Below are 16498 nucleotides of genomic sequence, written 5' to 3' on the forward strand. Positions count from 1 at the left end.
CCGATTATATCCTACTCACATAATATGTACTATATTATGATTATGAATCCAAATATATTTATGAATGGTGGTAAACTCTCCCGGGTCAATATTATAATTACCTGAAGGAAATGTGTGAACTCTCTTGAGTTGTTTTAAATGTTATTACTACACTATGCATTGGCTACAATTCAGCGGTTGTGATTATCATTTAAAATTTTTACTATCCATTGTATTACCGTTAACCTATATTTGTAATTTAAACATTCAAATATTTTATTACCGTTAACATACTCTTCATTTTAATATTAAAAACGATATTGACTATAATGGCTCAAGTTTTCCAACCTTACCAACTGCGTAACACGAATAATGCCCCAGGCTCCCCTAGCTTAGTAGTACCACTGATTTTATAATATTCCCATATTATAAAATCAATGGTAGTACTGAAGTATTGTGGACTTGGGAGAGTTTACATAGTCTCATCAGGTAGTATTGGAGTAGTAGACCTGGGAGAGTTTACCACCGAGAGAGTTTACATGCCATTAAAATCGGGAGAGTTTACAACCGCCCATATTTATAAACACATACTTAGAGGTACTTAGGTACCACGTTGTACAACGTAGGTGTTATTATTTACGTTTATTTATTTCACGGACAAAACATTCAAACATATTGTAACTTAAAGTAAATCATTATGCCATGGTATATTGCAGTGGGATATTATAGGTGTCTACCGTACTAAATAAGATTAATATAATCAAAAATTACGTTAACTGTAGTTTAGAATAACGAATACAAAAAAACCAAATATTAAATATATAATTTTATTATTCAACAAATTTTTAAACATTTTTTAGCACATAAATAATTTTAATAGCATATAATATAATATTTTGTATTCTGACAAAATTTGCAAATTCAGAAAATTTACTTTGTTCTTTTTAAGTTAATCAAGTTAACTATTTGATTTACATGTTGCGTTTTCAAAACCAGACAATTTAAATTTTCTATTTTAGCCGTTTTTAATATATAAGCAAATAATACATTATAAATATCCATTCATTTTTATTTTTAAATGATTTATTTCTTGCTTTTCCTTGTTGCGTTTGCACGTTCTCCGGGTTTGCATTGAGTTGTTGAAACATATTAAACGACTGCTGATAATATCAAAATGTTTACTGAAATTATCTGAAAGTTGAAAAATTGTTCGAAATCATTGAGTTTAAACATATAAATATCAGTATCGGTTTCAAGTATTATAATATTGTTTGGAAAAATATTACATAGTTTTTATATCATAAAACCTAGTTTCCTCAATAATTACTAGATAATATCCTATACATGGGTAAGAAAGTAATATTTCTGTGATTTTTTACAATTTTTTATTAATGAATCTTAAATATTTAAACACAATAAGCTCATCGTAACAATTGCGGACACTGTATAGGTTTAAAAACGTTTTGACAAAACCATTACAATTTTATTGACGTTTATAGAAAAAAAAAAATGAAAACTATAAATGCCCGTCAACAGTTTTATACGAGTCCAAATATTTTGAAAAATGTATCGTGTATATGAATTGATGAAATGAAAATGTGGTGTAAATTTAAAGTGTCTACAATTATTTGTTTTTGAATTAAAACAAAATAAGAAAATCTCTAAAAGAGAAATCGAGTGGAGTATCCAATATTGTAAAAATTTCAGATTCAAACTTTCATAAAAATTTAATTTGCCTTTCCGGTTTTTTTCATAAAGGTAGACAAACGTATAAGGAATCTTATACACAATTTTTAAACCTCAGATATAAAAAGGAAATAATCGAAAATTTCATTTGCCTATAAATAGTTCAACACAAATCAAAATATTTTGAAAGTTGTACGATGTATAGAAAATGCTTACACAATATTTAGTGTACATTTTATGTATCTACGGTCATTTTTGTTAGAGTAACCATAAAAACCAAAATCGATTTTTTCAAATTATAGTTTTGCGTAAAACTTCCAGTTTTTCCTTAATTTTTTGTTTATTTTTTATGTTGCTTTTGAAAACTATTAGGAATTTTAAATTTTGATATTTCGAATGCACAAAAAAAAACTAGATTCACTTGCCTACCAGAAAAGTTGTTATCGAAGAAAATCGAAGCACTTTTTCTGCCGGAAACCGTGATGTAAACACTAAAATATAATTAATTAATATAAAAACACACATCATTGTAAAATCAATACATTCATCGCCCCGCTCAGAATCTAAAATTATAAATATTATTTTTTTTAATAATATTATTTTGAATTTGTATCAATATTATGTAAAATGTCCTATTTTTCAAAATGACAATTTTTCCGAGGTATTATGACGTATAGCTGTGTATCGTCACGACTGCTTCTCCAAATTGTAATCTATCGAAGTTATATTGAAACCACATCACAATAATTCATACTGAATGTAATGTCAGAAAGCATGAACAGTTTTCGGCCAGAGCGTGTTTTTATACATACTATTTATGGAATCGTACAAAATTCTGAAGTTTTGTCAAAACCACTATTGGTGTTAACTGAAAAAATTTGATTAACTATAGACTTGTTTTTTTTCATCAAAAACATTAGCGAAGTAAAACAAATAACACAAAATGTATTAACAATATTTATTAATTGTATTGAATAACATCAAGTTTTGCCCGAAAATGTATAAACAGGCAACCCAACATACACGTAAACATGCATAAATATACATTTTTATTTAAAACCTGTTTATAATCGATGATTTATTTAATATAATATAAATAATTTAAAATTAGCGAATTAATTACATTTAATTACCAAAAGCATAAAGTCTAAAAATAATGAAAATCTAGACAAAAAAATATATCTTTTTACGCATTGTACGTTATATGATAACGATTAATAATATATTATAATTGACAGAAAACGCAGGCTTAAAAAACGTAAAATAATTAAATATTGCTTAAGTAGCCAACCACTTAGCGACACTATACCTACACACAATATGTACTTACGTGCACAATATGATACTAAGAGCGCATTGTCGTTTCAGAGCATACTAATATAATATATTGTATTATATAATACAAGCCAACGGAAGACGTTGCTACGTTACAGGCATGACAAACTATAATATTATAATGGTTTCAAATTATAGGTATTGATTATGACATTTAGGCCACAAGGTATCGATCACTATTCACCGATTTACTGCGTGATTACCTAATTTATTTTCTCCTCTTTATTATTTGTTATTTTAAATTAATGCCAGTTATAAATAAAAGATTGTAAACGCGATTTTAAAGTCCAACGATGATTACCACTAATTATTAGAAATGAAATTCATCGATTTCAAAACACTATAAAGACGTAGGTATTGTACCTATTTTCTAATTTATATTTTAAAAATGGCCCGGACGATTCACAATAGTATTGAGGTTTTTTTTTAATAAATTAGCATTTTTAGAAATAATCAATCTTCTTGGATGACTGACGATTACTGGTTGGCGAAAGAGTAGCCCATGGCGACAACGAACATTGCAACCGGAAACAACAGCGAAGGTGAGGATGTCGACGAAGTTGCAGATGAAGATGACGACAATACCAATGAATGTCTTTTGTTACACAAAACCATGGCTGATTTTGGTCTCATCATGAATCCATTTGTCTTAAGTGAATATCTAAATGGTAAAAACAAAAGGCAATATAGGGTTACCATTAAGTGTGGTATAACAATGTGATTAACATAAGAGATGTATACGGTTACTGGTACCACATAATTATTTAGGTTGTAGTAAAGTGATCTAACTTATCAGTTAAATATAATAGAGATTCGTTCACAGGAAAAACCCTTATACAATCATGGATAATAATTATGTATGTTTAAAAAAAAGTGTGGGATTAATGCATTTTATTAGGCCAATTGGTTTAAAAAAATTTTTTTTTAAATGTTTCGTTTAATTAAATATAATTTGTCTTAATATAAGATCTACGATCTTATAGTTTGTTAAGGGGATCGATGGCGGACAGTTTTTAAGGAGTTCGACGACACACCCACTCCTTATATAAGGCGTTTTATATAGGCAAGATAAATAAAATGATGAGAAGAATTGCTATATTTTTAAAATCAATTTGAAGTCTTCACCTACTTGGTTGTTGCGTAATTACGCAATCATGCACAAAATCCGTATTATGCGGGACAAACAAATGAGTACACATATTTACAACAGTTATACCAAACTTTTACTAGACATAGAAGATTTCTTTCTTTATCCATTTCATATTGTCATATTGTTATAGCGTTTTTTTTTTATTTCATATCAATACTTTCTAGTCAATTATCAGTCAATAATAAATAAATGATTGAGGCTATTATTATTATTTTTTTTTTATGATTATCTTCTAGTGTAACTATTATAGCTCAACAATCTGTTTATTATATTGTGGCCATTTGGTAAATCTACTGAAAATATTGTATCCATAGGTATATGACATATGTGCAGTCTTATGCATTAAATCATTTTCGTGAATAAATATTACGGGTGTCTTCACGGTGTCTACATAATGTCTCATAATATAAATGTCATATTAAACGTTGTGCTTGTCAAATAGTAAAATTTTATTTCAGCATTATGTGATCCTCACCCTATTGTGTATTGTGAATTGACACTTGGCGTGTGCACCATCCAAGTTTCGTCTTCGTCCGTAGTTGGCCAACGACTCAAGTCGACATGTTCATCCTCCGAGCCGACGTTCATCACCACCAGGTAAGTTTCTGCTGACGGCAGTGACCTAGTCAAATAAAAAAATGTAAAATACTAGATTAAGTATTATAGCATTCGCCGTTCATATTATAATAATAATTGAGTGCGTGCATACCAAATGCATAGAGGTAAGTAAGTTTCTTAAACATATTTGGATACATTTAGTTTTGTTTTCCTCTGCTATATAGACACAAGAACAAATTTGATGGACAGGAAATTTTCTCTATTCCGGGATCTCCAAAAACGATTGAATCACCACACTAATAGCCTATCAAGTATAATTATAAAACCGCGTTTCAACAGTGCCGTTATTGGCCTTTCATTGGCACCCCTATTAAAAACACATACTATCTAACATTCGTCACCCTAAAGTATTCCCCCCCCTCTATGGCACATCTCTGCGTTTCAGACTTTCAGAATGCAAAACCTCTGGATCACTACGATTGATAATATTATAAATTATAATGTTACAAAAAATCATCGTCACAAAAGATTGTTTGTTTAAAAATATATTGTGCTATAATTATTGAACAAACGAATTATAAAAGAGTATGATAATTTGTAGATCCCATAAGGTTATAACTACCTGAATAAAATATATACAACAAGTTAATGAAGAATGAAAAACGAGAAAGGAAAATATTTTCATTATTACTCAATTACATTTTGATTCGGTAGGCAAACGAGTGGTGACACTGCCTATTAATAGCGGTATAGGATTTAATTTTCCCTCAACTTAATATTATTTAGTATGCGTTTCCTTTTCGATTTTTATTTTATCACATTTAATCGCCGTCGAGGCGAGGGGGAGCTAAGCGATTTGCACGAGACAGCGGGCGATTGTAAACTCCGCCAGAATATCGGTTAAGATAAAAAGGTAATAATAGGTCTATGGTAAACTCCGCCAGCTTTTTTTTCTTACCTGTAATGGGTATAAGTAAACTCCGCCAGTTTTTTTTTTTACCTGGTCAGTGCGACAGTACTCACATTGCCACGTGCCTTCTCACATTAAATACGTTTACATCTATTGAGATGTAAATGTCAAAATTGATAAAATATTGTCAAGGTTAGATCGATTCAAATTATTAATAATTTTATCTTCATATTATCTGAAATCAGGATTTCCAATGATGATATCGGCAGTAGATAAGGTATACGTAAAGACGTTACAGGTTATTCTACTATTTGATTTTCTTCACTGGCGGAGTTTACATAAACTCAATTTTACCTGATGTTTTTCAGTGGCGGAGTTTACATGAACCCAATTTTACCTGTTTTTTTTTTCTGGCGGAGTTTACAGTAAAAAAAGGTACTTGTGGCGGAGTTTACGTGCGCCCGAGACAGCAATGCATTCTCGGAGGTCGTAGTATCACGTGCACTGCGCACCACCCACCTGGTGAACGCGTACACCCAATCGGACAGCTCTCTGCCGTCGAACGAACCGCGCTGCACCGTCCTGGTCTTCCGGAGCCTGGCCAACCGATTGTACACGGTGTAATGGCTGCAGTGCTGCTTCCGCTGCGCGTCCAGGTTCAGCTTCCAGTAGTTGGGATTTACCGGCAACCATGGTGTCGACGAAACCGTGAACCCGGCGTTGGCACTGGCGTTCCACTGATACGGAGACCTGGCAGGGTCCCTGCTCAAGGTCCGAAAACCGCCGGGTCCCGCGTTCAGGCCCCTCGGGTCCACCGTCTGGTCCCAGCGGACGGCAGTGTCCGACATTCCGATCTCCTCGCCCATGTAAGTGAACGCGGCGCCGGGCAACAGCATGTTCAGCATGTTCATGGCGTCCACCATTTCACTGCCGAACCGAGTGGCCACGCGCGGCTGGTCATGGTTTCCTATCTGCACACATTGAAGCATAGTTTTAAATTTTATATTTTATTTTAGTAACGCGCCGGGATGCTATTCGTTCACAGTGTGACCTTGTATCGTGCAGGTGAGTGTCTATGAGCTGAGTATCATTTTTTTATTTTTTGTCCAGAAATGGGTAAGCTCAAAAATTAAAGGCGATGCGTTATTGGTTGGTAACAGAAATCAATTTCAACAGATTTTAACGTTATCGAAGTAATTTCCTTATTGTTCAAAAGACGAGTACATTAATTACACCAATCTGATGAAACTTATGATGTAAAACTTAAGAAAAACTAGTCTTGTAAAAGTTTAATAGAAAAAAATGGGCCTAAAATTATGGGTGATAAAAGATGGCCAATATAAGAAGCCGTTGATGAATAATTGTTTCACTCACGCTTAGCTTTGATGGATAATTTGTCATCATTGAATTTATTGAATATATTAGTCATTATGTAAAAATTATTATTTGCCTACAGTAGTTATGGACATACGTATTTATTACATGAGAAATAAAACACAGTTTTTTTCTCATAAAATTAATTTTAATATAAAAAAGATATTGTACATTGTTGTAAATGCTTTTGAATGTCATATAAATATAAGAATTTATAACCCAACTAATTATGCATCATAAATAGATAGCTGATAAAGTGAATAAAAAAAAATATATATATTAAGTATGAATACCGTTTTTAAGACAATAACAAATAGGTACTCTTTACTTGGATTCTTGCTTGTTGACTATTGTATGACTAAAGTAAACTGTCTATATTAGGCATTAGGTTAATTTTATACATACCTTAGTATGATTGTTGTATCTATTACTTTTTTTTAAAACATTGTTATTATTTAATCGTCATATTTTAAGGTGGATGATGGATTCATAAAAACTATATACTGATAATAAATTGATGTAGGTATAATATATAATTATTATATTAGTATTTTATGATTGATTTATATTGTTGACAATGTCAAATCAAAGTCTAGTTTTACTTTTTTTATGTTATTACAATTATTTTTATTTTAAAATCAAATATATTTTAAACTATAGGAAGCATAATGTTTAAAATCTATATTGATGACATTTTGCATTTAACCAATAAATGTTGCAGAGAGCGAGAGATTTCCGAATCGCGATGTTACTTACCACCCAGTTCGCACATTTTCCTTCAGGCATATTGTCCAACCAATTATTTATCGCATCGTTGAATTTAGAGGCGTTCGAATGATCATTTAATCGATCGATCAATCCAAAGTTAAATGGCATATGTGCTCCCAAATTGGTCTCATTACCATAATATCTCATAGTGTTTTCCAAAGAAGTGTATGCTTCAGTTATCATAACTCTAAACATAGTAATAAAATATATTATCCTCAAATATAATATTTTTAATTAACCATAAAAAACAACAAACATTGAAACTTTACACTATACATATACGTTATATAGGAGCATGGATTTTATGACGACGCCCCACTAGCAAATTAAGAGTTTCTTATCCTCATCTTAGAAACATAAATACAACAAAGTATATTTGAACGATCCACTTTTGGTTACTAGGTTTGATATAAGTGTGAATTTAACTATTATCAAACTTATCTAAAAGCAACGACATTATTTGTGTTTGCAGTCCGTTGGTTTTTGACAATATTTAAATTTTTAAGCGTTTTATAAGAATTTTTAAATTATTATATTTCACATACACATAATTTGCTTAATAATTAATACATCATAAAAAACCAACAATGAAATTCAGATAATATTACTAACTTTAAGTTTGATAGTGAGTTAAGTCACTCTAATATTCACGTGACAAAAAAATTAGTTCTAGTGAAAGCAAATTTAGTATGCTGAAAAGATGGAAACAAACACATGTGGGGGATGCAATGATAAGTCCTCTTATAGTTCTGTAATTGTTGTCTACGTTTTTGATAAACAGAATAAATAAGAGTAAAAGTTCAAGATGTGATATATGATGTACAATATATTATATCGCTCATCATATTCGATCTAAAATAAACGGTAATAAGACATAGGCTATTTCTAAGTTGAGAATCAGCTGATTTGTAAAGAAACCATGAAAATTGTTTAGTGTTATACAACCATTAATTATTATTACGAATGAATATAATTTATGGTATTTACCACATGAATACTAAAATATATTAATTTAAAAACATTGTTATACAATGACAAGTTAATAATAAGGTATACGGTTACACAATTCGTGTATTAGTTACCTGCTTTTTCCATCTTTCAGTTTGTATTCATCTATTACTTCCCTAAACTGATTGATCATATCATAGGTTTCGTCTAGATCCATTGTATTGGGATGATAATATTGTTCATAAGTATTTTTCTCTTTCATAGCAAGCTCTTCTGGTTTCCTGATATCGTCACAGAATTGTGGATCCTCGAACAAAAATGGTACGGCATCTACTCTGTACCCATCTACACCAAGATCTAACCAAAACCTGAAGTTGTCCTGCTCAAAAACAAAAATATTTTAATAAGATAATAAAAAAAATATATTTTTAATATGTAACAAAAGAAATATTATCAAAATACCTAATCACAAATCGGGCATATAAAATAGCTGGTATGTATGCTAACGTAAAAGATTTTTAAAACTATAGTACCTATTGAATTATACTAAAGGTTTGCTAAGAAAACACTAAAATTTAATTTTGGTGACCTAAAAACTTAATAAATATATAATATATTAACGTTTTTTATTTAACTTTTGATAACTACAAATTTAAAGACCGTGGAAGTTGCTCTACTGTAGTAGCATTGTTTTTAAGTAAATAGTATAAAAAATAAATAGATAATAGGAAACTGCAAAGTATAAGTGGGGATAAAGCATAAACTAGTTAAAAAGTTAAAGCAAAGTTAGAAATGGGTTTGTTTCATAACTTTTTAACTTAATTAGTTCAACCGATCATCTCAGATGATATAAATTTAGTAGTTTAATTAACTAAGTATAATAATTTACGTTTGTAGGTAGAATTCATTAAACACGAAACAAATTATTAGTCATGATTATAAAAAATGTTACAATTACTAATTGAAATACTTCATGTTATAAGTTTCTCGTACAATATGAATATGTATTTTCTATTACAATATTTATTATCATATTATATAATGTTTAATTATCCGGAAAAGGTTATTAAATGCAAATTGTATAGGAAAACCTGTAGGTGACTATTGTCTATTGTCTACCTTATGTCCTAATACTCATGTCTAACTGTCTAAGTATATTTCTCTTTTAAATCAATTTCATTTTTAACTTTATTTATTTGGGTATTCAATTCCAAGCAAATTTCAATATGTTATTATTTTTAAGTTATTTATTTTTTAAACGTAAGAGGAGATCTCCAAAAGTTTTATGTAACGTCTTTATAGAATATAAATCTTAACCAGATAATACTTTTAACAAGTAAAAATACGTTTTATGAATTTGGTGTACCATTGTTCATTACTTTGAAATCTAATATCATAACTGACTACTTCCAACAACCTGTTGCAAGGTGCAAGGTGAGTGAACCGAAACTCGTGTCCATACAAGGTCTCTATATAATGTCCATTTTTTTTTTAAATTTTAATTTACCAAAGTGTAGTATTACTCTTGAAGTAATTAGATCTATACAATTCATTTTAAATATTTAATTAAATACACTAATTGTTAACTTAATTTTGTTGACTCTTATTTTGTCTTATAGGTGTTTTGTCCTTGAATACAGAACTATTTAAGAAACAATAAACAACTTGGTGGAATTAAACCTAAATTAATTAATTTAATCACTAGGTAGGTATAAGTGAAATATTTTTGTAAATATATAAAATATATATATGTTTGTCGTGACGTTAAATATTCGATTAGGTTCTGTCCAACATAATAATCACCATTATTTATCAGCAGCATATTTTGTAAAGTTTTAGGTTTCAATCATAATGTAATATATAATAATATCTAAGTATTCTAATTAAACTATAATATTGTATTATAATAGCTACCTATCGTCTTATTTTTTTATTTTGAAAATATATTCTTACTTTCATTTCTTTAACTAGTGCTTTATTTCTGTAATTTAAATCTGGTTGTTTAGGATCAAATTGATGTAAATAATATTGTCCACGTTTTTCATTCCATGTCCATGCTGAATTACTGAATAAACTTTGCTGAAAACATGGATACATAACAATATTAAATGTTTAAACGATTTAAACCAGGGCTTGCAAACATTATAATAACGTTATGATTATAACGTTATATTTGATAAAAAACGATTGAAATTTGTAAACTTAATTATAACGGAAAACGATAAAAGAAAATAAATAAATAACATAAAACAAAACGTAACGTTTAACAAAATATATTATGATGTATCATTAAACAAAACATAACGCAAAACGGTATATATTGTATTCCATTAAACGAAATAATTAATTCCCAATTATTTAATAATACTTAGTAGTATTCAATTATTTATTCAATCCAAGAATTAATTTTATTCCGTATCCGGCATATCCAGGAGATCCCGTATTAGATATTATTTTAAAACTTAATAAGAAGTTATTAATAGAATAATTTAATTACCAATAGCTAATAATAGTGATGCTCTGATAATATTGTACTGTACTATCTGTACTACGGTCGAAATTTATACCACTCAAGTTATTCAACTATTGTGTTCGGTGTTCAGTTTGCTCAGATTTATTCACTCGTCAGTGTTTGTCTAATTGTTGTCAAATGTTTAATATTTATATTTTATACTAATATACTTATAGTTTTAACGTGCATACGTTTTCTTTATATTAGTTTAACCCATTTAATTAAATAAATAAAATTAAACAATACCTACTTAAAACTCAGAACAAGGAAATTATGTCCCCAAAAAAAGGTCATAGTCGTATACTTTTAAATTTTAAATAACGATAAACGCAAATATTGTATAACGTTTTAATTATGAATAACGATAAACGCAAAAATTGTTTAACGTTTTAATTCTGAATAACGATTAACACAAAAGTTGAATAACGTTTAAATTTTGAATAACGATAAACTAAAAATATGTATAACGTTTTGATTGTAAATAACGTAAAACAAAATTTATTTTTCAAATGCAAGCCCTGATTTAAACAAATTATAATTTAATATTATACAAATTAAAATAAAATATAAAATTTAACAAGTGGAAACAAATTCAATACGTAGAATACACTTTTGCTGACATTTTTTCACAGACAAAAAAAAAATAAAATAAAAACAAACATAATATTTTATCGAATTATTGAAATACTTTACCCAATTATTTGGTGGCACTCTACAATTATTTTCATCGTATTTAGCATCTTTCCATACATAATAGTTTTTGTATGGCATAATTTTTTGCACAGACTTTTTAAACCATTCGTGTTCATCACTTGAATGATTAGGTACGAAGTCCAAAATAATCTTAATGCCTATATATTATAGAAATAATGTTATGGCTTTTTCTTCCAAATAAAAATACACAATTAATGATATTAATTATTATTTATTTTTTAATTTAATTTATTTATTTAAGTTTATTATACTGTTAATTTGTGCGCGTACCCTCATTTTCCATTTTTTTAATTTAATTACGAATTTATTAAAATTTTTGATTTTTGGAATTTTTAAGTAGGTTTAATTAAGTATACTTTAAATTTTTAAGATTTTCAGATAACTTTTTTTAAACATTTTGATGTACTTTATCTATAGACCCATCTATGCTCATTTTTCTAGGGAGGGGGAGCTTATTGTACCAGCAGCATAAATCTTGATCATTAGTATTTTAAACGAAAATATGATTAAAAAACTGTTGAGGCTACAGATAAAACTGGATGCCTAAGTCAAAAAAAAAAAAATTTTAATTTTGCTCGAATTTCACCTATGTACCTTTATCAATCGAAATTTGAATAAGTAGTTTTTGAGTTATTTAACTTTGTGTTTTATATGTTAATAAGTTTATGAAATAAATGATTTAGAAAGTATGGGGGCTATGGTAGTATTTACTATTTTTAGTAATTTATATCAGTTTATCAACATTTTATAACTATCAAAACAATTTCAGATTATAATAAAAAATTGGTCCAATATTAGTTTTTATCTATATTTTTGTAATATCCTTTGAATATTATATATTTTAATCACTCAGAACTCGTTTAACTTTTGATCTAGATAAATAAAAATTTTCAAAAGAATCATCTGCTTAAACATTTATAGTAAAAAAGGTAAGTTCTCGTTTGTAAAAAAGAAGTTAATGTCACCTTGGGATACTCACTAAAGAATATAAAAATCTAAAAAATTTAAAATATGCTACTAAAAAATTTCAAAAATTAAAGTTTGATTAATTTTTTTATTAAGGGAGAGAATTGAAGTGAATGTACATATTAAAGATTTTTTTAAGTTAGGTTTTATGAAAAGTATAAATTAACATAACTTTGAAATTTGGATGATATCAAATTGCAGATTTATTAAGTGAAATTATAATTAAGGAGCACTGTTTTATGTTTTTATTAGGTGTTTAGTATAATTAATATAGACTATAGAAAGAATATTAATTGGTTTAACTTAATTTTTCATATTAAATTATTTTAAGGTTTTCCAATAAATTTTTATGAAAATTTACAATTCAAATTTTTTACGTAAACAAATTAATTACCTATTCACAATACTCTACGCATTGGCCAACATATCTACTAACTAATTTGTGAGTTTAAATTTTGAAAATAAACTGTCTTAAAAAAAGGAATAAGTTAATAAAAATGACACATTTTAAATTTAAATAAGTCAACCTATATTCCATTTGTATTACTTTATTTTGGAAATTTTACATAAACATAAATACTTTGATTTCGATTTTTTTTTTATATCAAGTACCTACAGTTATTAGGTAGTTTGGTATAATTATTATTTATACAAAAATAAATCAATCAATAACATCATATGAAGAAGTGGTAATTCATTTACCTCGAAGTCATAAAAACAATATATAAATGTTTTCTTTTAAAATTTTTATTTAATACTGTTGGATAGGTACTTAATTATTTTCTACAATAACCTTACAAAAAATATCTTTATTTACCCAAAGATTTCAATTTTTTCTGTAACGAAACAAAATCATCCATTGTGCCATACACGGAATCAATCGCATTGTAATCCGAAATATCGTAACCAAAGTCAGCCATGGGTGATTTGAAAATTGGTGATAACCAAACACAGTCCACTCCTATGTCTTTGAAGTGCTCAGCTTTCTCTTCAATCCCTTCAAAATAAATTCCAAAAACCCACAACAGAACATTAAAATTGATGAATTAATAATATATACATATAACGTCACCTACCTTTGAGGTCTCCAATACCGTCACCATTGCTATCCTTAAATGATCTCGGATAGACTTGGTAGTAAACAGCAGTTTGCCACCATTCCAAGCTCTCGTTTTCATCCGCGACGACCGTGTTCTTCGCGCCGGCGAAATATTCCGCAACATTTAATATTAATAAAACCATGCTGAAAACAAAAAATAGGCGTGAAACAAAGAAAAATTTAGACGATCCGGTCGCTCGAATGCATCTAGCATGTATTTGGGTATTATTACTATGGCTACGATAAAATGTGGTGAACAATAAGTAAATAAAATGATAATATTGGATCAGAGATATCACGCTTACCACTCACGACGCATAGTTAAGACCCGTGATAATCTATAAGTACTAAGAACGGTGAATGCCACTCAAACCGATGACAGTGTAAATATCGTCTACGATGGGATAGAAATTTTAAAGTTAACAATAAACGTCCACAAAACTTAGAAATATTTACTGGGATGAAACTATAAATAATGATCTCTATCACACAACAGGTGTCTATAGATGGACTGTTTACGTCAAACGTATTTACTCGACTAATCATTGAACTTTGCACCATAGATAAAATTAAAAACAAAATTACGTTTATTTATATATATACCTACGTATTGTTACATTTACATTTACCATCTATGTAAACATCACATTTAGTTGGTGTTAGTGTTTTACTGAATATATCTATAGACAGTTAATATTGTGTTTAATACTGACATTACCTGTTCATAATAAACATTATATTAGTATAACGGTGATGGTATTTTCCATTAGAATATTCGATTCACCAGGTAGTTCCATTGTTTTTAATTCATCATTGAAATGCAACGAAATCGTTTTACTTTTGTAACAAGTCATTAAATAAAAAGGTAAATCAAGAATATAAAATTCAAACTGTGATACCTAAGTAACCCTAAACAGTCCATTGTACGATTTATATGTTATATGAAATCAAAAATATAATAACTTAATGCATTGCATGTATTTTCGGTATAATAGACGACTTTTATAAAAATTAATGTAAATGTACAGTAGGTATTTAAACAAGCAGGTTCTATGATCATAAAAGTATAGGTATGCCTATTATTATACAACTTTAATTTTAGGAATAAAATATAATATGTTTGGTGAGAAACAAATTGTTTAAATAGTAAAACGAATACCTACCTGCTTATGAATACAAACGTATTTTCACACGAATTCGAACGAACCGCAATGTAAAATAGTTTATAGTAATAATATAGTCTTAGTCCAGACCTGGTTCAGCATCCAAAAATATGTATTAAAGAACAACTGCACTGTACAGTGTAGACCGTTGACGATTTCGAATTTATAGAAACGACTGTGACACACAAAAAGGGTAAAGTGTTAACCTCGTGTGGCAACTGACATCACACTGATCCATACACGTGTGCATGTTGAAAACTTAAAACCTTTAACAGTGTGGATCATTAGGAGATAGTTTATTTTTTTGCTAATTTGTATTCATAAATATTAAATTGTTCTTTTCCGCATAAAACATTTCGTTATGGCGTCATATTGTTTCTTATGAATTACTGTAGCTGTACTAACTGACTTTAAAATTAATCCAATTTTCTATCGTTTTCGTTTTTTTTCGGCAGAAATATATAATTCAAACACAATTTACAGTGATTAATTAAATGATTTCGCTTCTTAATTTTGAATTAATTTTTGATGTAGACACAAAAAACTGAAAACCGATTTTTCGACAAATGCTTGAAAACTGGCACAATTCCAATATATTGAAGATTGGTATTGAAATTCGTGTGTTTACATTAATAATATGTCCAGAATTAACAAAGAAAATCATAATAGTAATCGCATCGTAATAGTTGTGTTCGTAAGTAGTCGATTTATTCTTTGCTCAAAAATTTATTAGTAAGAAATGGTTTATGCCAATATACCATATTTCTACTATAATTGTAATAGTGATATATATTATGTAACCAATGGCAACCATTTAAATAAACAAAAATAACCCTATAGCAACCTACGAAGGCTGAAAAAATACGCTATAAACATTCCATGAGTCTCATCTATTAATGTAACTTTTATTGGAAACGGTCCAGTAGTTTTTGAGTCTTTAGAGAAAAACAAAGACACATTCATTTTTATATACATACAGACAACCATTTAACATATTATTATATTAATATTATATACTCGAAAGTCAAACTTATAACCCGGTTATAGGTACTTGCATATTTTATTTTCTTATACTGAATCAATGAATTATACCATTTACATTGTATATTGTTATAGAATATGCGCACGTGACGAACATTATATTATATTGCAGTATGTGTGAATTTTCAAAATTTATTTACTCACCCATTTAATTTTTTCATCTATAGATACTTCGAATTTTAAAATTAAAACTATATGAAAACAAACATACCTATCAATATAACTATTATTTTTCTAACGAACATTTTTTAAATACAATTTTATTTTGTAAAGGTACAAACAATTATGTTTGACC

At 28.5% G+C, this 16498-nt stretch overlaps 1 protein-coding gene across 1 annotated transcript; it reads right to left on the reverse strand.

The window, feature by feature from the left end:
* Nucleotides 1-3057: 3057 nt before the first annotated feature.
* Nucleotides 3058-14512, reverse strand: LOC111034509 (maltase A1-like). The gene is made up of 10 exons (XM_022315780.1): nucleotides 14305-14512; nucleotides 13977-14143; nucleotides 13718-13897; nucleotides 11914-12071; nucleotides 10662-10787; nucleotides 8843-9087; nucleotides 7749-7947; nucleotides 6138-6589; nucleotides 4626-4772; nucleotides 3058-3661 (listed from the first exon to the last, which is right to left on the reverse strand). Exons 1-10 carry the CDS (start codon nucleotides 14316-14318, stop codon nucleotides 3478-3480), a joined length of 1872 nt encoding a protein of 623 aa, XP_022171472.1. The 5' UTR covers nucleotides 14319-14512; the 3' UTR covers nucleotides 3058-3477.
* Nucleotides 14513-16498: the final 1986 nt, after the last annotated feature.

The sequence above is a fragment of the Myzus persicae genome, unplaced genomic scaffold (assembly GCF_001856785.1).
Source record: "Myzus persicae strain clone G006 unplaced genomic scaffold, MPER_G0061.0, whole genome shotgun sequence".
In the NCBI taxonomy this organism is placed as follows: Eukaryota; Metazoa; Arthropoda; class Insecta; order Hemiptera; family Aphididae; genus Myzus; species Myzus persicae.